Source organism: Myiozetetes cayanensis, unplaced genomic scaffold (genome assembly GCF_022539395.1).
Source record: "Myiozetetes cayanensis isolate MyiCay16 unplaced genomic scaffold, myiCay2020 scf21, whole genome shotgun sequence".
In the NCBI taxonomy this organism is placed as follows: domain Eukaryota; kingdom Metazoa; phylum Chordata; class Aves; order Passeriformes; family Tyrannidae; genus Myiozetetes; species Myiozetetes cayanensis.
Window position 1 is genome coordinate 1 of NW_026087423.1, and position 22067 is coordinate 22067.

Consider the following 22067-nt stretch of genomic DNA (forward strand, 5'->3'; position numbering starts at 1 on the left):
ATTGCTGCTCTGTCACCGCTGACAGGCACTGCTAACAGCCTTAGGCACAGCTGGCCTCATCCTGCTGCTGGCCAACATCTGTAGAGGCTCTGTGGTGTGGCTGTTCCTGAGGACTGCCCTCTGTAGAAATAGCTGGAACTGTGTGTCTGTGTATATCTGCCTTGTCTCTAAACTGGACCTACAAATGGGAGCTGCTGGAGCCATTTCATCAGACTGAGGCAGGAGCAGTCCACAGTCTGGTTGCATGAGACTCCGCTCCAGTGGGAAGAAGAAATTGCCTGGGCTCCAAGGCCATCTGATATTGGCTACTTCCTTTACCAGAAGCAGTGAAACTGGCATTATCAGGAGATGTGTGGGTTCAAGGAGGAATCCTCAAGTTTTTAACCTTGTCCTGCACTTGTATCCTTTTGCTTTGTGTGGCGAAGATGTGGATGTGGCATGGATGCTGTGTGCCAGCTGGGAGTAACACATACACACGTGCTATGTCTTGTTTCCCAACTCTGCAGTAGATGATTCATCGAGTACCACACACACTCCCACTGTGGGCACCTAAACTTTCCCAGCAGTTGCCATAGGCAGAGCTCAGTCACATCCATCATACACAACAGGAGGCAAGCCTGAAGCATGCAAGAATTTTTTCTCTTGTCAAGATGCTTTGGTCCCTTCATCCCATTTCCAAAGAGATGAAAGTACCAGCCCACAGTTTTCCTTGAACACTGAAAAAAAGGAGACTGTGCTTTCCAGAAATGCCTCAACCCCGTGACCTTTCATCTTCCCAGTGTGCCAGCCCACAGATCCTGCCATGCCCCCACACACTCTGGCAAGTGGGTCCCTGCTCTGAGCTGCTTCTGCTCCTTCTGCTTGTGGTTAACCCAGTTTCTGCTGATTCATGACTTGCCTGACCTTCATCTGGAGTGCAGCAATACATACCAGTTAGGTAACCACTCCTCCTTGCAGAGCTGTTTCCCCTGGGTAGTTCCCATAATTTAAAGGGAGGTGTTCACCGAGGCAGTAAAACCAGGTGCTCACAAGTTCACAGTGGTGCAGAGAATTGCCTAGAGGCTAAGGGAAAACAGAAAATGGTCAGAATTTTCCCCTACCATCAGTATCTGACCTCTTACTAGAAACCTCTTGAGGTGGTTTTGGGGTGGTTTTCGTCTTCAGTTTCTTGCTGTCTTGGGGCTTTCTCTATTTTCCTATAGGCAAGGATGGTTATTTTTTGCTGGAAACCGCTCCAGAACCCTGGCACACCACCTTGCTGAGGGTGGAGGTCATCTACTCCCTGGTTCAGGCAGGGTCACCCAGACCCAGTTGCCCAGGGCCTTCAGGGTGCTCTTTGACCCTGGAAAAGGCCTTGAGGAGGCTGCAGCCCTAGCTGAGAACCCAGGGCAGGAGACACCTCCTGTGAACTGCAGGACACATAGATGTCCACAGAGCCTGATCATCCCCATCACCTCTGCAGCCCAAACTTGCACTGAAAATAGATGATAGAGCCAGCTCTGCTGCTGCACTGAGAAGAAGAAAATTCTGCCTCTTTAGGCCCTTCACCCATAAGCCTGTATTAGACAATATATCCTAGGGGGATGGTCCTTTCCTTAAGGGACTCTAGGCTTATGGTACATGGTGATCCCAGCACAGCCTCCTCAGGGCTTGGGGCCAGACACATGAGCTGTCCTTGCCCAGGGTGGACTGAGAACCCATGGGCACTAGTGACACCCCAGCCTGAAACAGTGCTCTCCCCTAGAGCCAGGCCTGCAGACCATGGGTAAGCTGAGCTCACTGCTCTGGCCTCTGATCCCATGGGGTAGCCAGGGAGCAGAGAGATGCCACGAAAGCAGCAAAATAGCCTGACTCCTACCACATCCCAGTGCACCAGCTGATGGAAAGCCTGAGCAGCCTGATGCAGCAGGCTGAGACACCTCTGGCTTTTGTGTGCTGAGGGTGCCCACACAAGTGTGACAGAGCAGCCCTGGTACAGGGGCTTGGTGCCCAAAGGAGGGGAACCAGTTGGGGAACCTTGGTCCTGTGGACCCAGGCTCTCCTAGGCAGAGACAGGTGAAGGACAAGGGGGCACCCAGGTGGAGGATGTTTTGGCTGCCAGCTTGGGAACTGCCAACCTGTCATGTCCAGTAGGGACATAAGTCCCATGGAGGGACTTATGGATGCATGGCAGAGTGCACAGGAGTCCTCAGAGGTCTCCCCTGGGTCTGCAAGCTGCTTGAACCTCAGCTCAGGTGTGAAATACCTGCACCATCCCTTTGCTCATTCCAACTCTTATTTTGGCTTCCAACCTTCTCAAGATATTCCTTCACATGAAGTTTTTTCCCTGCTCTTCCTTCTATGTCCAGAGCTGTGGATGCCCTGGATGCCCTACTGCTCAGGATGGACACATGTTCCTCTTTCCTTCCACAAAGCTGTAAGTTCCAGCTTAGAGCAGTGAAAAGCAGAGAGGTTTTTATCCAGTGCTGCAGCAATTCCTTATGTAATACCATCCTGCAAGCCCCACATGAAGGACAGTGTCCCATGGTTGTCCTTGAGCCACTGCTGTTTACATGCCAGACCTGGTTGGGGACATGTGGGGCTCTGCATGGGGACATAAGCAGGATGTGGCCAGCAGACCATGCACAGTACACACACAGTGGGGAGCCAGCACTGCCAGCTGACTGGGGCAAAGGGCAAGGCTGGACACGCAGACAGCAAAGGGTGTGTCAGCACTGAGACATGGATGAGGCCCTAGGTCTGGCAGCCACTCACACAGTCTGGACATCCAGCCCCTGCCTGCAGGATGTCCCCATGTGAGGCATCACCCTGGTGCCCGTGCTGGTCTAAGGGGTGCAAAAGGAGAAGGAACAAGCCCTGCCATGAATCAGAGTTCAGGGCAGATGAAGTCCCACTTCTCCTCTAATTCAGCCAAAGTCAGTTCAAGTCCTGACCAGCTCAGCAGCCTCCACTGGCCTCACTCCAGTATGGAATCTTTCTTGTTCTGGGGAGCCCCAAATGGAACATGGTATGCAGAGAACTGGGGGGAAGAATTGCTTCATCAGCCCATTCCTGCACTCCTGCTGACCCAGCCTGGGATCTGCTGGCCACCCTTGCCACACAGACTGTGGTTGTGGGCATCTCTGTCAGAGCTCACTGCTCCCATGCTGCAGGCTCAGCAGTGCCCTGAGCCCTTGGCAGCTCAGTCCCATGCTGGCCTTGTCTGCAGCCTTGAGCCCTGTCAGTGTAGTTGGGTGCAGGGCTGGTAGTGCTGCCCAATGGGGTGGGTAGCCCAGGGCTGAGACCCATGCCCCAGGTGTCCGTCTAGGCCACCAGCCTCACACCAGCAGCAAGCAGCAGGGCAGTAGCCTCATGGTTACATAGTGGGGAGTTCTGTGGCAGGAAGCCAGCCCTGTTCCCCACTGGTTGCCTGGGCAGTGAAGGTCAGAGCACCAGGGATCCCTGCTTATCCCCTGTTATCTTCCAGACAAACCCAAACTGGGTCCTGAGTCCCTGACACACTCACACATTTAGCAGCCAAGGCTGCACCGTGCTGCCCCATAGAGCCCTCCCCATGGGGTCCCATGGAGTTGTGAATACAACCCAGGCATGGGGCAGTCTCAGGGGTGCTGGAGATGAGGGGGCCCAACTCACACACAGGGAACCCCTAGAACCACTAGAGGTGCAGGGGACAGGACAGGAGCACAGTACAGTGTGGCAAATCCCTGTGGTAGATCTGCATCTCAATGTAGATCCCCGTGGGCTGGTGGAAAGATGGTCCTCTTGGGGCTGGGGTACTCCTGAGCAGAGCCCTTCCCAAGTGCTGGCATGCCAGCCCCCATCCTGCTAGCTCTCATCCAGCTTAGTGAAAAAAGCCCCTGAGGTGGAAACATCCTTCCACGGGACATGGGAGACCTTTGAGACACCTGGAGCAACATCATGGGTGGCACAGGGTAACCCTATCACTACCACAGGGTGGACTCTGCCCTCTGCAGTGCATGCTGTCAGGGAAATCCTGATAAGGTGAGATAAGCCTCCATTGCTGAGCCCTATCCATCAGCTCCTGGTGTCCCTGGGTTAGGGCTTAGGAGGCTCCACAAACTGCCCCTCCCGACCCCCTGGCCTGGAGAACCCCAGAAGTGCAGAGCATCAGCCTGGACATGGACATGACCCCAGGCTGCCCCTGGAAGGAAGAGCCATACCAGTGGAATCATGGTGGTCCTTCCTTGTTTGCTTCCATCCTTCCATCCTTCCTTTTGTCATTTTCTTTCCAGCCCCTTCTCAGTTCCCTTTTGGCAGAGAGAGGTGCAGCTGGACTCCAGTGGGCCAATTCTCCAGAGCAGGGCTGGCATCCCTCTGGGATACAGCAGTGATGCAGTGGGATGGGGGTTTCCAGACCCACTGGCCATGCTGAGATCTGTCCCACACCCCAGCTACCCTCCTGCGGTATTTCCAGGGGAGAGAGATCCCAGTTCCCAGGTGCATATTGTACAGCATAGGTTGGGCCAGCAGTTGGAAAGCAGTTCTGCAGGGATGGACCTTGGGATCCTGCTGGGCACCAGCTGAGCAGGAGCCAGGGATGTGTCCTCATGGCAGCAGCCCCAGTTGCACTAGGCAGAGCCAGGCAGTGAGCACCAGCAGGAGGCTGTGCTGTTCCAGCTGGGATCACGCAGACAAGGCACAGATATGCTGGGGTGAGTCCAGCCATGGTGGAAGAACTGGAACACCTGTCCTGTGGCTACTAAGTCTGGAGCAGAAGAAGTTTAGGGAATCCTGTTAACACACAGGCAGGCAGGGTGCAAATAGACCACAATTCATCTCTTCCCAGTGGTGCCCAGTGCGGGGATAAAGTGCAATGAGCACAAACTAGGACATGGGACGTTCCTTTGAACATCAGAAAACAACTTCGTGTTGTGAAGGTCAGGCAGTAGCAGGGGGTGCCCAGGGAAGCTGTGGAGGCTCCATCCTCAAGCCTCAGAGCAGTCTTGGGCCATGGGCACCTTCCACAGGAGCCGGGCAGGACAGTGGTCTGTGTCTTGACTGCATCAGCTCCCATGGGTAGGGGCATGCTTACAGCCCACGTGGGTGCATGCGACTGGGCACGCACAGTGCACAGGCACGCACACAATGTGCACGTGTACACGTGTGCACACACACCTGTGTCCAGTCACGCAAGTGAGGACACATGTATGGGTGCCAAGGAGAGTGCGCATGGGGTGGGGGTGCCTGTAGCAGGAGCTGCGTGGGATGGGGGCCAACGGGACAGGAGAGTTCCCTAGATGGGGGTGGTAGCCGCGATGGGAGTGCGCCCGCGACTGGGGGGGGGATCTGCCCGCCGTCGGGGCTGCCTGCGATGGGGGGTGCCTGCGATGGGGGGTGCCTGCGATGGGGGGTGCCTGCGATAGGGGGTGCCTGCGATGAGGGGTGCCCGGGGTCGAGGGGTGCCGGTGATGAGGGGTGCCCGGCGTCAGAGCGGCACCCGCGATCCGCAGGTGGCGGCGCGGCCGCTCCCACCGCCTTTCCCGGGGTGGGGCGGGGCCTACTCGGCGCGGGCCAATCAGCGCCGTGCCCGCCCCGCGCGAGGGGTTAAAGCGGGGCGCAGGCCGGGGGGGGCGCGCGAGATGTGGTCGCGCGTGGCTGCGGTTTGTGCCGCGCTGTGCGCATGTGCGCACGCCTGGCCCAGCGGGGCCGTGTGCGCGCGGGAGGCGGCGGGTGCGGGCGGCGCGCGCTACGTGGCGTTCCTGGGCACCGGCACCGGGCCCGGGCCCGCGCTGGTCGAGAGCGCCTGGGCCGCCCCCGGCCGCCTCCGCGCCTGCTGGGCCCGCCGCGACCCGCGCCTCACCCGCGCCTTCCGCGCCTCTTGCGCGCGCCGTCCGCCCGCCGCGCCCGGGGCCGCGCTGCGCCGGGCCCTTTCCGCTCTGTGGCGGCGCCGCGCCGCCTGCACCGACCCCGTAAAGGTGGGAGACCAACGCCAACGCCACCGCCGAGGCTGGACGCTGCCAGGCACGTTGTGGTGCGGCGCCGGGGACTCGGCAGGGAACTGGAGCGAGCTGGGTACGGGGCGGCGGGGGGCGGCGCGGGCGCCCGGGCTGCCTCCGCCGGGCCGCGCTCACCGGCGCCTCCTCAGGGCTGTTCCGCGGCCCCGATCAGTGCTGCCGGGAGCACGACCAGTGCTGGGCGCAGATCACGGCGCTGCAGTTCAACTACGGCATCCGCAACTACCGCCTTCACACCGTGTCTCACTGCGACTGCGACGCCAGGTGCGCCCAGGGCCAGGGGAGGTGCACCGGGAGGGCTGGGGAAAACAGCCCTGCTCACCGGTCCCTGCCTGCAGGTTCCGGCAGTGCCTGCTCGCCGTCAACGACACCGTCTCCAACATCATCGGCGTCACCTTCTTCAACCTGCTAGAGGTGCCGTGCTTCGTGCTAGAAGAAAGCAGGGAGTGCGTCCAGTGGCACTGGTGGGGCGGGTGAGTGCCTGGGGGTGGCCCCACTCTCAGTGCACCCTGCCCGGCTGCCCCACCGGGCATGGCTTGGCTGGGCTGGTGTGCAGGGCGTCACAGCATGTGGTGTCCCCAGGTGTGAGCGTTATGGTGTAGTGCCCCTGGCCAGGATGCTGCAGCAGAGTCAGTACCACCCCATCCTGCCCGCAGAGGAGAGACAGCTCTGCTGCACGGCCCCCGGGTAAGGGAAGGAATTCCTTTAGAGCAGGGCGCAAGCGGCTCCGACAGGAACTGGGGCTAAAGCTGGGGCGCCGCCAGGCACGGAAACCTGAGACAGCCCAGCAGGGTCCACATATCCTTGCATTGGCCAGGGACAAGGCTGAGCCCGCAGCCAGGCACCAAGCTGCGCAACAAGGGCTGAAGCCGGGCCCCCCAACAGCACTGATCACGTTGGGACAGGATCCAGCTGGAGCAAGGAGCACACTGGGAGGAGCAGAGCAAGGAGCTGGGGGCTCAGCCCGCCCTTGGGATGGCAGCGAGAGACCCAGCCCAACCACAGCATGGAGTGGGCCCACCCCAGTGCCTGCTGTGGAGGAGCGTGGGCAGCAGGGTGAGCTGGTGCCATGGGCAGAGCATGCACCACAGCTGGGGTGTCTCAAGGCCTCAGCCTAGTGGGGTCATGTGCTGGGGGTGCCCTTCACCTCCCCACTGTCCTCAGGCCCAGGCAGGGTGTGCAGGTGCTACAAGCACCTAGGTAAGTGTGAGCACCAGATCGCACCCCACGAGGTGAGGTACCAGCTGCACAACGTGAACAGCCAGACACTCCTCCACTGCAACTGCACCCGCAGGTGTGTGTCCAGGAGGAAAAGGGCACTGGGTGCAGACAGAGGAGGTGGGATGTCTGCCTTGGCCAGCCCCTGCTAACCATGGCCCTCCTGTGCCTGCAGGCTGGCGCAGTGCCTGCGCAGGATGAGGAACTGCAGTGACATGGAGGTAGCTGTCCTGGCTAACTACATCGCCACAGAATGCTTTGTTCTGGAGCAGCTTGCTGCCTGCAGCCCAGGCAGGGGGGCACAGGACAGGTAAGTGCAGAGAATCAAGGGGCTGTGGCCTGAGTGGGGCATTAAGTGTAAGTACTGGCCCCTGCTGTGCCATGCCATGAGCAGGCTGCAAGGGCAGGTAGTGGCTGTCAGTGCTGCAGGGTTACACTGACATGCCCAGCTTTCCTTCTCCAGCAGCTGTACCACAGTGACCAGGGCTGCGCTTTTACCTGCAAAGCGGCTCAAAAAGACCCTGAGGCATTGGGACCCTCCTCATGTGAGCTCCAAGACCAAGCATCCAGACTGGAAGACACAGGCCCGGGGAGGCACCCTCTGTGAGCAGTGCCAGTACCTGGCCATGATGCACATGCCAGGTGCTCAGCCCCACACAGTGCCCTGATGATGCCTGAGCAGTGCTGCCTTGGGAAGGAAGGGGAGGAAGATGTGCTGTGCAGTAGCTACAGGCTGGAGCTGCTTGGTTTCTGGTCCTTGAGACAAAGGATAGCACTGAGCATGACTGCATGGAGCTGGGGACCACAGCCAGAGCAGGCAGAGGGACTGAGAAGACTCAAGGAGCTGTGGCTGCCATCCACCAGCATCAAAGCAAGGGGCAGGAAATAGGAGGGCTCAGGAAAGGGGAAACCCATCCTCTTCCCTGTTGCACTCTGGGGCCAGGGGGATGGCGGGGCCCCCCACCCCTATAATTGTGACTCTTCAACTGGGGAGCCTGAGCAGTGAGGTGTGATCCTAACCCCCTTGCCCAGGCACAGTAGGAGGGCTGGGGTCAGTCCCTGCATGCAGCAGAAGATAAATAAAGAATGGTCAGAGTATGGTATATGGTGCCAGGGCTGAACCTTCTACTCCCTGTTCATGCTGCAGCCTCCCCCTCCCCAGGGCTGATCCTGCCCTCTGGCAGTGACCACAGTGCAGCTGGGGTGGGCAGGATCTTTTATTTTGTTGCTTGCACTATGTCCAGGCTGAGGCACAATGGTAGAGCAGGGAAGGAGCAAGCTTTGATCTCTGGTTTACCATGGGACGGTCCTCACTCTGTGCCCATCACCATTCTTGCCAGAGCCCTGCCTTGGCCTCCCCTGCCACGTTGGGTGCAAGGCCAGCACTCCTGTCATGAGACTGAGGAATCCTGCGCTTGGAAGTTCATGAAGGGTCTTCCCAAACTGCACTAGACCAGCTGTCCCCACTCTCCCCCTGGGTCATCTCCCAGCCCTGCCCTGGGGAGCAGCTTGGGCTGAGGGGAGCAGAGGGAAATACCCCTCCTGCCAGGCACACAACAGGGGTGAGGAGTCACTACAATAAATAAGGAGGAGTTGTCTTAGCAGGAAAGGGGCAGAGGAAAGCACACAGCGAGCGCGCTATGGGGAGGAGGGAAGAGACCACTGCATCAGCGGCCCATGGCACAGCTATGGCTGTCCAGTTCCTGGGGGCTGCAGCCCTCTTTTGGGGAGGTGCCACAGCCTGGGGGGCTGGTGGGGCTCATCCTCCGGCAGGGATAATAGCCCTGATCCACATTCTCTCGCTGCCAGCCCATGGCCTTGTCAATCATCTCCAGGCGGAGTGCAGGCAGCAGGCCCAGGTTCCGGGGGTCAGCCCTGGCCAGCGGGCTGTCAGTGGAGACACTCTGTGGATGACCCTGCTCCTGTACAGTCTGGTAGAAAGAGCTGCCCTCCAGGCTGTCAGCTGCCTTCCTCAGCTCCTTGCCTTTGGCTGCACAGCATCCCAGCTCCTCGTGGGGTACATGAATGGTGGGGATATCCCTGGGGAGGCCATGGCGGCTCTGGGGAGAGGGGCTGCGGCTCGTTCCCCTGTCCCGGCTTGATGGCCGCAGGATGAGGCCCTGGAATTTGGCCAGGCTGGGGCTTCGGCTCCGGTGACGTTTCATCTTGCTCGGGCTGGGGCTACGGGATTTGGGGGCCAACAGGACAAGTGTACTGTCATCCTCTTCTGAGCTGCTGCCTGAGCTGTCCGTGGGGCTGCTGCCCTCCTCTGACCTGGGGAGGGAGATCTGCACCCCTGCATCAGCACTGCTGGCTGACCCTCACGGGGGGCTGTGGGATATCACAGCAGCTGGCCTCCCCCGGCCAGGAACCCCCACCCCCTCACCTGCATCTCTTAGCTGTGCTCACCTGGAAGGGCTCAGTCACACCAGCAATGCTGCTGGAAGTGTTGCTGTAGTATCCAAGGATGTACTCTCCGTTCCCCTTGGGCAGCGCTTCCTCAGAGAACATCACCTGCAGCCCAGAGACACCTGGTGGACACTAGGGCTGGGCACGGGGGGTGCCCCTTCCCACCTCCAGCCCCAGACAAAAACACAAATCTTTGCTGCCTGAGGCTGAGTACAAAGCAATAAGGTGCTCTCCACCCCCATCCAGGGGCACAAAGAGGCCATTGTTCCCCCACAGTGAGGCAGACGTGCCAGCAGGGCTGGCCCCAGCTCACCTGTGCACAGAGCTGCTTCTCCAGGCAGCGCTCCCCATCATCGCTCCTGGCCCAGACGTAAGACACATAGTCTTTAGGGTGCCGGAAGCCTACCTGTGTTATATAGGAGAACATAAGTGAGTGGGGGAACATCAGCCCCACTTGGCACCATCATCCATGCCTGGCCTTCACTCTCTGCTTACACAGCAAGACCCAGAGCTGCCTCGCACCCCCCGGGTGTACCAGGGCCCTGTGGGGCCTGCAGAACAGGGAGTAAGAGGGAACTGCTGGACTTGAGCCTCCTGAAGCAGGGCCACATCATGCTGCCAGGGGAAGGGAGAGCACAGCTCCACACCATGCACCCATGCTCGTTGTTGGGGGGTAGCTCAGAAGGGACCCTCGCAGTGCTGTGCAGTGCTCCCCACTCCCTCCAGCCCCAGCAGCCCCCAAGCCCCTACCCGGTAGAGTCCTATCCAGTCCCAGGAGCTCCGGTGGAAGCCAACAGCCATCTTGTACCTGACAACTGCTTGCTCAGGCCTGCTCCACTCGTCAGCCACATAAATCTCAACCGGGGGCTTGTCCACCTTGGAAGCAAACTGTCAGAGACAGGTACACAGTAAGCAAGGGCATGGCAAAGAGCTGCCCCTGTTGCCCAGTGGCACCTCTCTGGGTCTGGGCTCCTGTGCATACACCCACAGCAGTCCCCAGCCAGGGGCAAGGCAGCCAAGTTTGCCAAACAGAAGTAAAGTACATCTCCCACACACAAGCTGGGCATCCCACCCCTGCAGATCCTGCCTGCGTTCCCAGCAGCCCTGGACAGTGCTCACCTGCACAGCAAAGATGGCAGCTACTGGCTTGTGGTCGCTGACAGTGTACTCCATGTGGCTGCAGTAGCAGAGCTGGCTCACCGACAGCACGCCCTGGCTGGGCCGGCGCTTGCCTGCCCCCAGCCCTGTGCTGGGAGATTTAATCTTCCACAAGATGCGGTCGGTCCAGGCAGGTTTTCGCTTCTTGGCACTACAGGGCACAGAGGGGCATCTCTTGCCTGGCAGGGGCACTGGGCTCTGACCCAAACTGCCTCCCCCTGGCACTACAGCATGTGTGGGCAGGGGGTGCAGCTCATCTCACCACTCAGCTCGATGTGGCTGCAGGGTGAGATGCACTGGCACCAGCACTGCAGTCATGTCCCAGTCCAGCCCATGCCTGCCTCAGCATGACTGCTCCCCCCACCCATCCGCACAAGCATCCGCTCTGGTCCTGAGCCTCACTGCTCCTCCATCCCTCTCCCCCAGCTCAGGCCCAGCTCTGCTCTCCTACCTGCTGTCGTACTTGTTGGTGCCAACATCAAACTTAAAGGTGGGTGGGAAGTTCAGGGGTCCCTCCTGAAACCCTCTGAGAACAGGCCAGGTGCTTTTGGCAATGTTCAACTGTGGGGAAGAGGAGGTAAAGAAGCACACTAGCCCCCACAGCCAGACCAAGATTTCTCTGCTCTCACACACAATCACATCCCTGCCCCATTCCTGCCAGCTCCCACAACTCTCAGGGTTTGTCCCTCTATTGCAGCAGCCAGTTTGTAGACCCAGGGCCTTGGGTCTTCCTCACACTGATAAGGGAAGCATGTGCCCAGCTCAGTCTGACCAGGGACTCTGCTGCCCCTTCCCCACAGAGACAAGAGAGCCAGAGCTCCTCATACCCTATGGGCTCCAAGGGAACATGTCCTGTCCCACAGCTGCACAGGCAGTTTTGGGGAGAGTCAACCACTGCTCAGGGCCCAGTGGAATCTGGAACATGCCCATCCCTCACCTGGTCCTTCTCCCAGAGCTGGCTCAGAACGTTGCTGTCGATGGCATACTTCACAAAGCAGATGTCCAGGCTCTCGATGCGGAAATTGAGGTCCCCAAACCAGAACACCAGGCTGTGGGAGGGAGGACAACAGGCTGAAAGGGCTGAGGCTATTGGAGCTGGGGACAGCAGAGGAAAAAATGTCCCCAGCCTGCGTGCAGCCTCAGCTCACAGCACAGGTGCTCTTGGGAACACTGGCACAGGTCAGCACTGAGCCAGCAGCCTGGCCAACTGCCAGGATTCTGCAAGGTGGGACTAGGCACCATTAACCAAGCCAGACAGACTGCCCTGAGCTGAAACCAAGGGTGGAAATTTCCACAGTGAGGCACCCACCAGAGTCAGACCACAAAGGCTGTGCAGAGCTGGGCCCTCCAACTCACCAGTCCCAAACCGCAACTGGGCTAGTACCACAGGAGCTGCACCAGGCCTGAATGTGCCTTACGGGAGACCAAAGACCCCTCTAAACACCTATCCCAGCATGCTGAGTTCCCACTAGGCCATGGGAAAATTCTGCAGTTCTGCAGGCAAGACCTGACCTCCAAGCTGTGCTGTGATGCAGAGGTCAGACCCTATACGGAGGGCAGGTCAAGGACTGGGGCTGACACTAGAGCCCAGACTGGGGAGCAAAGTCGCAGGGTACGCACTCATGGTCCAGGATGCCATTGGCCACACGCCCCTCAAACTGCTGCATGTGCAGTATGGTGGCAAAGTCCTCCTTGCGCTGCTCCGCCTTCTCCAGGTGTGCTGGCAGGTGGCAGTTCAGGAAGCAGACCATGTGGCCGAAGATGGAGAGACGAACACTCACCCCACCCTTGTTGCCCTGCACCGAGAGGATCCCATGACTCCTTGGGAAGCCAGCCCCTTGCCACCTTCCCCCAGGGCCACACTCACCCAGTAGCCCCCTAGCCCTGTCCTGGTGCAATCTGTCTGGATGTCCTGCAGGAAGGGCAGGTGGTAGTACTTGGCAAACACCAGTAGGATCACACCTTGCATCCGCACTGTGCTGACCTGGAATGGGAACAGGGGCTGGAGCAGGATGGTAGAGAGCCCGTAGGAGCCATGAGCCAGCACTTCCATCCTTCGCGTGCCCCCCCCCATCCTGCAGATGACTAATAGCATGTTCAGTTCAGAGATCTGTACGCACCCTCCTGAACACTGACAGCCAAGCCTGAGCCTCAGAGATGCTAGGCTTACAGATGCTCTGGGGCGAGTGCCTCCAGGAGCCAAACCTGCCTCCAGGCCCACAAGCTGCTGTCAGCAGCACAGACCAGTTCCCACATTGACCTCCACACCCTGCTTCGATGCAGTGGGCAATAAGAAGTGGCCCCAAAGCACCAGCAGGGAATCATAAGCACAGGAAAAGGAGCAGGGTGGCACAAGCCAGACAGCAGCACTGGCCCCCACACACTGTTTGGAGGCTACAGGCTGTCTCTCCAGCCAGCTCTCCCACCGCAACTCCCTCCGCCCTGCAGTCCAACTCTTCCTTCCCTGTGGCACACCTGCCTGGTGAGCAGAGGGAACACCAGCTTCCAGCTCCTTCAGGACTCCTTACCAGAATGAAATGGAAGGGACTCAGCACATCCATGAAGAGCTCGCTCCACTGATCTGTGAAGAGGGCATCCTTCAGGCGCTTGTTTATCTTGGAGTTCACCTCCTGCAGCCTGGGAGGAAGAGGATAGGTCCCTCAGCCACACCAGGAAAGTGTCTGTGTCCCAGGTAGTGATAACTCCTTGGGAGAGTTGCCAAAGCACAGTACTGGGGAGCAGTACAGGGTGGGAAGGGCAGTTCAAGGGAAGACTCTGGGTTTAGAGCACAAACCAGCCACGTCCTTGCTCCAGCGATGCTGGATCACATGCTGGCAGGAGGCACAAGTGGCCCTGAACCCAGGAGGCCTTGGCCCTTTCTAAAGCAGAAGCAGTTCAGCTGCACAGAGCTGGGCAGCCCATCTCAAGGTGCAAGAGGGGCTTACAGGGCCTTTCAGCTAAATCAGTCTTTACAAAGAAGTCAAGTCTCACCAGTGCAGGGTGTCCAGATGCATTCGAGCCACACAGCTCGGAGCAGCAGCAACCAGAAAGTTAGTAGTGCTCCTCCCAGCTCAGCAATTAATGAAAAGAAGGAATAATGTCCACAGAGAACAGCAGAATCAAGAAGTGTCTTGCCCAAAAATATCAGGTGCTTGGTGCACAAAGACACAGGTCAGAGGAAGGAAACAGCCAGAGATGCCAGGAGGTGAGGACTGCAGGATATCCTACCCTGGACCTAACATGGTCCCAGCACATCCCATGCTGTCAGCTGCACCCCCCACCCAGCTCAGGTCCATCTCCACAGGCCACACAATCCCATCCCGCTGGTCCGCAAGGCCAAGGGGACCAGGAGATTAGATCCAACACAGTGTTGTAGCTCTGGCAGCCTCAGCCTTCCACCAAGGCTAGGAGCTCCAGAGCAGTCCCTGGGAGCCTCCTGGAGGCAGATCCAGCTCTCCCATATCACACCTGCAGGCAGAAGCTACTTCTTCCTGCTCCCTGTGCAAAGACAGCACAGCCCTGGCCTTCGCAGGAATCCACACACTACCACAGACCTCAAGGGACCAGTCTGTGCTCAGATGATGGCAAGCTCATCTCACCACAGCACTGTGGCACTGCCTTGCCAGCAGCTCCATGTACCAGGGGCATGGAGCCAATCCAGCTGTGGGAGAACAGCAGATCTATGCCCTTGAGGCCTGTATACCATGCACAAAAGCAGAGAGGAGGAAAACACTCCCAGAGGACTCAGGGCAGGTGAGTTAAATGCCTTGACAGATCTGACCCAAGGACTGCCATGGCTCACTTGGCCTGGCACAGCCAGCCTCAGGCTCATTGAGGATTCAAGTCTAATCAGTACTCAAGAGTTTTGTTCCTCTCAGCACTCACATTCTACCAGGAGCTGATTTTCCACCACCTTTTCTGATATATTAGCACTTGTGATGCACACACCTCCCTGCTTCCTGGGACACGGGAGGCTGAGTCTGCAGCTCTCCCATTCCTCATGCACCAGGGGTGTGGGGATCCCCTGAAAAGGGATATGGCAGGGCAGAGGAGGGAGCCCTGCACCTCACTCTCTTACCCAATGGCGATCATGTCCACATCGTTTGTCTCGCCCGTGTTGAGGTGCAGCAGGGATGTCACATCATTTGGGGGCATGGCTGTGCCCACATTCCAGGTGACCACTGTGATGCTTGGGAGGACAAAGAAAGAACAGGCTAATACTGGGGCTCAGCGGGGTTCCTGTCCTCTGTTCAGCCCCCAGCTCCACCGAGGAAGCTTTTTGCTGGCAACGGAAGTAGCTGAAGCTTAATCAGGGCACATACACCTTAACTCCCGTTTGAGGGAGACAGGTCCTTCCTTCTAAATTCCCCCAGGACTTGCACCTGATAATTCTAAAAACCAGCACAAAGAGCCCTCATTTTCATCACCATTAGCTGTCACAGGCACGCTGGCACAGCAGGCAGCCTTCAAGAAAACTGCTTCCTCTCCCTTCCCCAGGAATCACAGCAGGAGCTCAGGCTCCTAGCAAGAAAGACCCGTATCTCAGTTCTCAGCCCCTACCAGCCCTAAAGGCCAGGGCAGCACATCTGACAGCGGTTCTGCAGCCCCGCAGTTGGTGTCCTTCAGCAGCGCAAAGCCACATCCCTCACAAAACATCAACGCCATTGCGCAACGGGCACCAGCAAAGGGCCCGCGGGCTCATTTGGGAAGGCTGGAGCTTGAGGAGGAGGGCTCATTTGGGAAGGCTGGAGCTTGAGGAGGAGGGGAATCTTGGTGAAGTATGGAGTGAGGAAGAGGAGGATCCTGGTAGGAGGGGACAAGGGCCCTGGGTCCCTGTGGGGTTGACTCACAAGTAGCCAGGAGTCGTCTCAGTCACAGGGACATGTTTCAACAGGGAGGGAGGGCAGTGCCCAGGCAAGCCCCAGCGCTCGGGGACAGCGGGGGCAGGTAGCCTGCGGCTCTGTTAATGATATCCCCCACGGACAGCGGCACCATGCATTCTCCCCGCGCGAGACTGCAGTACCGCACCCCAAATTCTCCAGCTGAATCCTCCACAGTGGGGAGGATAGGTGCAGCTCCATCGCACAGCGGGGGGCCTCGGCACTGCGTCCCCTGTCCCCGCGATCCCCCCGCGGCCCCGCTCACCGGAACGCGCCGTCCTCCGGGGCCCGTTCCGAGCAGTCCGGCAGTCGATCGCAGGCATCGCCGGAGCCGGGGCGGCCGAGAGGCCGGCCGAGGAGGGGCAGCTCGCCCGGCTCCACTCGGGGGGCCAAGCCCGCCCGCCCGCCGGCGAGGAACTCGCTGGACACGGCCTTGGGCAGCGCGGGGGTGCGGGGCACGGCGGGGCCCGCCCAGGCCGCGATGTGGTCGCTGGACTCCGCCTTGGGGAGCATCTCCCGCCGCTCCGGCGCGGGGAAGGCGGCCCAGACGACCGCTGTCGGAGACACTGAGCCGCCCGGCGCGGGGGGCAGCAGGGCCGGGAGCGGGAGCCCCTCGGATGGGGTCCGGCCCGGGGGGCGCTCTTCGGGTCCGGTGCGCCGCGGGCAGCCGTGCCCGAAGGAGTCGCAGGCGGTATCTGGCCGGGAGCTCCTATGGGCGACCGGGACACCGCTGCCGAAGAAACGCGCCGCCGAAGCCCCGGCGTCGGGCGGGGGCCGGGCCGCGCTCCCGGGGCCGCGCGGGAGGCCGGACCAGGGCTCCGCGCCGGTGGCTGAGCCCCGGTCGGCGATGCCGCACCGGGCCGGCTCCATCGGCGGGCGGAGACCGGAGCAGCCCTGGCCCAGCCCGGCCCCGCGCACCTTACGGCCCCGCCACGTGACGTCACCACCCCATGACGCCAACAGCCGCCACCTGCGCGGCACTTTAAAGGCGCAGCGGCAGCCCCGCCCCGCGCACCTGGCGCACCGCCCCCGCACGGGCTGGCCCGCGACGCGCCCCTTCCTCTGCCCCCACCAGCCTGTCTTTACGTCTGCACACCTGTCCCTACTCACCTCTCCTTACATCTGCGCACCTGTCCTTACACCTGCACAACTGTCCCTGCTCACCTGTCTTTGTGTGTGCACAATCGTCTTTGCACGTGGATGACTAGCCTTCCACATGTACTGCAGTCCTGCATGTACACATGTACACACATCCTTTGCACGTGCACAACAGCCATTGCAAGTGCACACCTGTCCTTGCACACCTGCCCTTGCCTATGCAAGTCTGCCCCTGCTTGCCTATTGGCCTTAGTGCGTTATTGTGTGTGGAGCTGTGCTCACCACGGTGGCTGTTGTGTCAGTATATGCCAGGCGTGCCTGTGGTTTGCTATGGAGTTTTTGCGACGCTGGGTGCATGTACACCCTTGGGCAGCTGTGAGTGTGTGCAGCTGCTTGTTTGTGGCTGTGTGTGCAAGCTATGTTTGTAGCTCTGTGTGTAGCTCTGTGTGTGTGCAGCTCTGTGTGGCTATGTGTGTGTGCAGCTCTACATGCAGTGGTGTGTGCGGCTGTGTGTGTGAAGCTGTGGGCGCAGCTGTCTGGCTGTATCTATGTGTGTCTGTGTGGGGGTGCTGCTTTGCCTGTGCACAGCAGTGCCCCTGTGCTTGTCCTAGTTACAAAGGCTGGGACTAGTTTATCACTATGTGGATATAACCAAAACTGTGTATTCTACACCCTTCTGATGGACTGGTAATAAATGGATTGTTTGCAGCAGGTGCCCAGGGCACACCTGACACCTCAGGCTACAAGCTGGGTGTTAAACAAAGCAGCAGTGTGGATGCAGCTGGAGTGTTCTTCTATTTGCACTTCAGTGACTCAGCTGTGATAACTCCCCTCCAGAAAAGCATTAATACCTTTATCCTCAGCCTGAGGGGTCATCTCTGCTAACCTTGGGCTGGCATAATGGGCAGCTGCATCACCCAGACCATCAAAGACTCCAAAAACATCCCATGACTCACAGAGTTAAATCACCCATTGTGAAACTCCCTGCCCTGGTGGAGGTACTGGGCATTCCCACCTGAACTTGAGCATACATAACCTTCGGGTTTTGGGACTTCTGGTGCCACTCATCGGATCCAGAGGAGGACCAGAACTCTGACAGAACTGTAATCATCATCCGGACAAGCAGGTTTTCTTTTACTTTGCACCAAGTGGGAGCCACGTGGTGCTCAGCACAGGGGTTGACAAACACCGTTCTGTTTTTGTCCCATGGTGCAGGGTTATACATCTGTTTTTGTGGGTTAAAACCAGATTTTCTCTGTATCATTGCATTTATTGTAATCTTTTTAGTAAATTGTAACTCTGACTTGTAATCTCTCTTGAATTGGGTTAATTTCTCATGCTGGTTTACTTCTAAACAAGCACAGTGCTCCAGTGCAGCACAGGCAAGTATGAACACCTGTGCTTGGGGTGCATACACACACGTGTGTGTGAGTGAGAGTGTGTGTGTGTGTGTGTGTGTGTGTGTGTGTGTGTGTATGTGTGTGTGTGCCTAGAGGGAATGGGGGACCAGGTGACATGTCTTGCCCTCAGCTTGTACTTGCCAGCACTCAGGGAAGGCTGGAGCTTGAGGAGGAGGGGGATCTTGGTGAAGTATGGAGTGAGGTAGAGGAGGATCCTGGTAGGAGGGGACAAGGGCCCTGGGTCCCTGTGGGGTTGACTCACAAGCATCAAGGGAGTTGTGGTGGAGGTGGCTCCTGCCATCACGGGAACACTGTGATCAATGGTGACAAATGGGACAGGACTGAGGAGAGCCAATGTTACTGCTGGCTTCTGGAGGGGTGTAAAGAGGGATCCAGAGACCCAAGACTGATCTGCCTCACCTCCATCCTGGGAAGGTGACAGAGCAGCAAGTCCTGGAAACCATTGCTGGACACATGAACAACAACTCATAGGGGTCAGATCGGCTTGTCCAAGGGGAGGTCCTGCTTGGTACCTGACTCCTTCTGTGATAGAGCGAGCCGCCAGCAGACACAGACAGCAGGGGACAGTGTCCACCTGCACTGCAGGGAGGCCTTGGACACTGCATCCCACCTGGTCCTCCTAGAGAAGCTGTTGGTCTACAGGTTGGATAAGTAAGAGGTCGAGGCAGCAAGGCTGGATCCAGGGGAGGTGGTGAGTGACACACAGTCTCATGGGAGGCTGGTCACTCACAGTGTCCACAGGGGTCTGTGCTGGGCCCTGGCCTGTTTAACATCCTCATTCCTTGGATGGTGGGACAGCAAATGTGCAGGTGACAGCAAACCTTGAGTAGTGGCTAACAAACCAGGGGGTCATGTGTCCATCCAGAGGGACTTGGACAAGCTGGAGAAGTGGGCTGGCAGGAATCTCCTGAGGTTCAACCAGGGAATGTACAGAGTTCTGCCCCTGGGGAGGAACAGCCTCAGCATCGGGACATGCTGGGGGCCACCAAACTGGAAAGCAGCTCTGCAGCAGGGGGGCTGAGGGCTAGAGGACACCACATTGACTATAAGCTTAGCATGTCCTCAGGGCAAAGCAGGTGAATAATATTCTGGGCTGCATCGAGAGTATTTGTCAGCAGGTCACAGGAGGTCACAGAGGTGGCTGTGAGGCTACCCCTGGAGCGCTCTGTCCAGTGTAGGGCGCTGAAGAGCAAGTTCAGGAGACATGGACTTGCTGGAGGGAGCCCAGTGAAGAGCCCCAAGAAGGGTGGGCTTGAGCATCTTTCATATGAGGAGAAGCTGCAAGTGCTGGGACTGTACATCCTGGAGCAGAGGAAGCTCAGGCATATCTCATCCATGTATATAAATATCCACAGGAAAGCAGAAAGGATGAAGCCTGGCTCTTCCCAGTGGTGCCCAGTGGCAGGACCAGAGTCATTGGTAGGACCAGACCCAACTGGAATACAGGAGTGTCCCTCTGCACATCAGGAAACACTTTTCCTGGCCCAGGGACCTATGCAGTCTCCATCCTTTGCAAAAGTGATGGGACACTGTCCTGGGCCCCTGGCTCTGGGTGGTCCTGTCTGAGCAGGATGTGGGACCAGAGAGACCCCAGAGCTGTCCCTGGCTTCAGCCAGTCCAAGACCCCAGGACCTGTGTCCGGCACGTGCCTGTGTGGGGGTGTTTGTGTGCAGCTGCAGTGTGGAGAGTGTGTGTGGAGTGGGTGTGTGCATGCAGGGGTACAGAGCCGCATGTGCCTCACTTGTGTGTGTCCATAGAGCTGGGCGTACATGTATAGTGGTGTGTGCACACACCATTTGCACGTGTGACTGCCGGTGCTGGTGTGTCTCTGTGCACTGCTCTGTGTGCTGATGTACCCTGGCATAGGCACAGCTGGGAGTGACCGGAGGGAGGGTAGGAGTGTGTCTGTGTGTATCTGTGTGCTTCTGTGCAGACTGCGTGGGCACACACCCGTGCCTGCGTGCGCGTGCAGCCGTGTGAGCGCGCACCGCCGTGCGTGCCCGCGCAGCCCCTGCCCCGGGTGCCTCGGGGTGTTTCAGCGTTCCGCGCGCGTGCACGGTGTGCGCGTGCACGGCTGCCTGGGGTTGTTATGTGCGCGCGTGCGCCTGCGTGAGCGTGTGAACGGTGTGCGCGCGCCACTGCGCAGGCGCGGTGCCGTGCACGCGCGCGGGCCGGGCGGACGTGGCGGCGGGGAGGGCGATGCGGGCGGCGCTGCCGGGGCCGGGGCTGTGGGTGCTGCTGGCGGCGGCGCTGGCGGCGCGGTGCTGTTCAGAGCTCCCCCAGCTCCGCGGGGCCGCGCTGCGGGACCTGGCTCGGGGCAAGGTGGAGGTGAGCGCGGGCGGGGCGCCCGGGCAGCGCCGGAGGTGAGCCGGTGCCCGCCGGGTGCCTGACGGGGTGTACCTTCCGCAGACCTGCGGCGGGTGACGGCTGAACCGCCTCAGCGAGGTATGTAGCAGGGCCGGGGGGCGCGGGGAGCCGGGGCCGCCCCGCTCTGAGCCGGGTCGGGCCGGGCCGGCCGCTCTCCGCAGGTGAAGGCGTTCGTCACCCAGGACATCCCGTTCTAGTACCCGGCGGCGGCGGCGGCGGCAGCAGCAGCGTTGGGGCCCTGCAGGAGGGCACGGGATGGGACGGGATGGGCCGGGGGCGGGACAGGATGCGAGGGGACAGGGTGTGAGAGTATGGGATGGAAGATGGGACGGGCTGAGGGAGGGATCAGATGGAGGATGGGGCTGTGTGAAAAGTGGAGGACGGGATGGTTGGGGGATGGGATGGGTCAGGGCAGGATAGGATGAGATGGAGAATGGGATGATATGACATGTAGGACAGAACAGGATGGGATGGGAGAAAATGCGATGTGACAGAGGGGAAAGAGGACAGTATAGATGTGATGGAGGATGGAATGGGATGTCATGGGACAGGGGCTGCATGGTCCTGCCCAGTGCTGTCTGCTCCTTGATGCATCATCCAGCCATAACCTGGAGATGAAACACCTGCCCGGTGCTGACCCTGAGCTTGTGCTTCTCAGCCACCAGTATGAGGAACTGGAGGTGAGTGGGCAGCATGGCACCCACTGCTGCAGGGCCTGAGATGGTCAGTTCTCTGTGGGTGCCAGGCTGCAGCCCCTGTCTGGGTGCAGAGAATCCCCCTGAGTGACATGACCCGGGAGGAGATCAACCAGCTGGTGCAGGAGCTGGGCTTCTACCGCAAGGAAACACCTGATGCTGCTGTGCCCAAGGAGTTCCAGTTTGCCCCTGCCAAGCCTCTGCCCACACTGCCACCCTCCCAAGCACCCGCCACTGGCATCAAGACCCCACTCAAACGTGAGAAGGGAGAACACCCAGACCTCTAGTGAGGAGTGCCGCACCTGGGACAGGGTGACGCAGCCAGTCCACAGCACAGGGAATGAGGGTGTTACAGCAGCTGGGGATAGTGCCGCAGGGTGGCAGAGGTGCCCCCCCGTGTAGCCTCTGCCCCAAGGATGCCCTCGGTAGTGCCAACTTTGAGCAGGGGCTTCCTGGGCACTGTGGGCATACCAAAGGTCCTAGTGCTGGTCGTTGCCTTCCTATGCCTGTAGCCCGTTATCCCTGGTCAGCTGGGAGGAGCAGCATTCCTTGCACTCCCTTGCTGTGCCCGAAGGTTTTAGCTGCTCCCAGCAACTGGGCAGCAGTATCCTACCTGCATGGGACAGGATGAAACCCTCAGCAGAAAGTGACAGGTGCTAAGGGTAGATGTGCTGAGTCCCAAAGGTGGGAGAGCTGCCCCAGGGAGAGGGCTTTACCCCCCAGTAGTTATCTTGTATCCGGCACCTAGTAAAGCCTTTATGTACAGTTGGCTGCACTGTGTCATCTTTTCAGGGTGGGCTTGGTGGTGTGCATCCTGCACTGCTTTGTGCTGAGGGGAGCTGGGTG

The 22067-nt window shown here is 59.3% G+C and overlaps 3 protein-coding genes across 7 annotated transcripts; 2 read left to right on the forward strand and 1 right to left on the reverse strand.

The window, feature by feature from the left end:
* Nucleotides 1–5600: 5600 nt before the first annotated feature.
* PLA2G3 (phospholipase A2 group III) lies at nt 5601–8296 on the forward strand. Of its 3 annotated transcripts, none has more exons than XM_050318502.1 (8): nt 5601–6033; nt 6107–6239; nt 6314–6448; nt 6558–6662; nt 6793–7031; nt 7140–7269; nt 7369–7503; nt 7657–8296. In XM_050318502.1, the coding sequence occupies exons 1-8, from the start codon at nt 5601–5603 to the stop codon at nt 7859–7861; spliced, it is 1515 nt and encodes a 504-aa protein (XP_050174459.1). In that variant the 3' UTR covers nt 7862–8296. The 3 variants fall into 3 exon arrangements, with proteins under 3 accessions (XP_050174459.1, XP_050174460.1, XP_050174461.1); XM_050318503.1 differs by having other exon boundaries at nt 7660–8296; XM_050318504.1 differs by having other exon boundaries at nt 7643–7818.
* A 96-nt stretch (nt 8297–8392) lies between these two features.
* INPP5J (inositol polyphosphate-5-phosphatase J) lies at nt 8393–16644 on the reverse strand. 3 transcript variants are annotated; one of them, XM_050318499.1, is made up of 12 exons: nt 15906–16644; nt 14839–14949; nt 13289–13397; nt 12628–12744; nt 12381–12556; nt 11698–11809; nt 11212–11321; nt 10722–10911; nt 10353–10490; nt 9916–10008; nt 9603–9707; nt 8393–9481 (listed from the first exon to the last, which is right to left on the reverse strand). In XM_050318499.1, the coding sequence occupies exons 1-12, from the start codon at nt 16508–16510 to the stop codon at nt 8861–8863; spliced, it is 2487 nt and encodes an 828-aa protein (XP_050174456.1). In that variant the 5' UTR covers nt 16511–16644; the 3' UTR covers nt 8393–8860. The 3 variants fall into 3 exon arrangements, with proteins under 3 accessions (XP_050174456.1, XP_050174457.1, XP_050174458.1); XM_050318501.1 differs by having other exon boundaries at nt 9270–9467; nt 15906–16618; XM_050318500.1 differs by lacking the exon at nt 14839–14949 and having other exon boundaries at nt 15906–16607.
* A 3696-nt stretch (nt 16645–20340) lies between these two features.
* Nucleotides 20341–21986, forward strand: SELENOM (selenoprotein M). The gene is made up of 5 exons (XM_050318482.1): nt 20341–20487; nt 20569–20604; nt 20688–20722; nt 21128–21206; nt 21296–21986. Exons 1-5 carry the CDS (start codon nt 20359–20361, stop codon nt 21506–21508), a joined length of 492 nt encoding a protein of 163 aa, XP_050174439.1. The 5' UTR covers nt 20341–20358; the 3' UTR covers nt 21509–21986.
* The last annotated feature ends 81 nt before the right edge of the window (nt 21987–22067 follow it).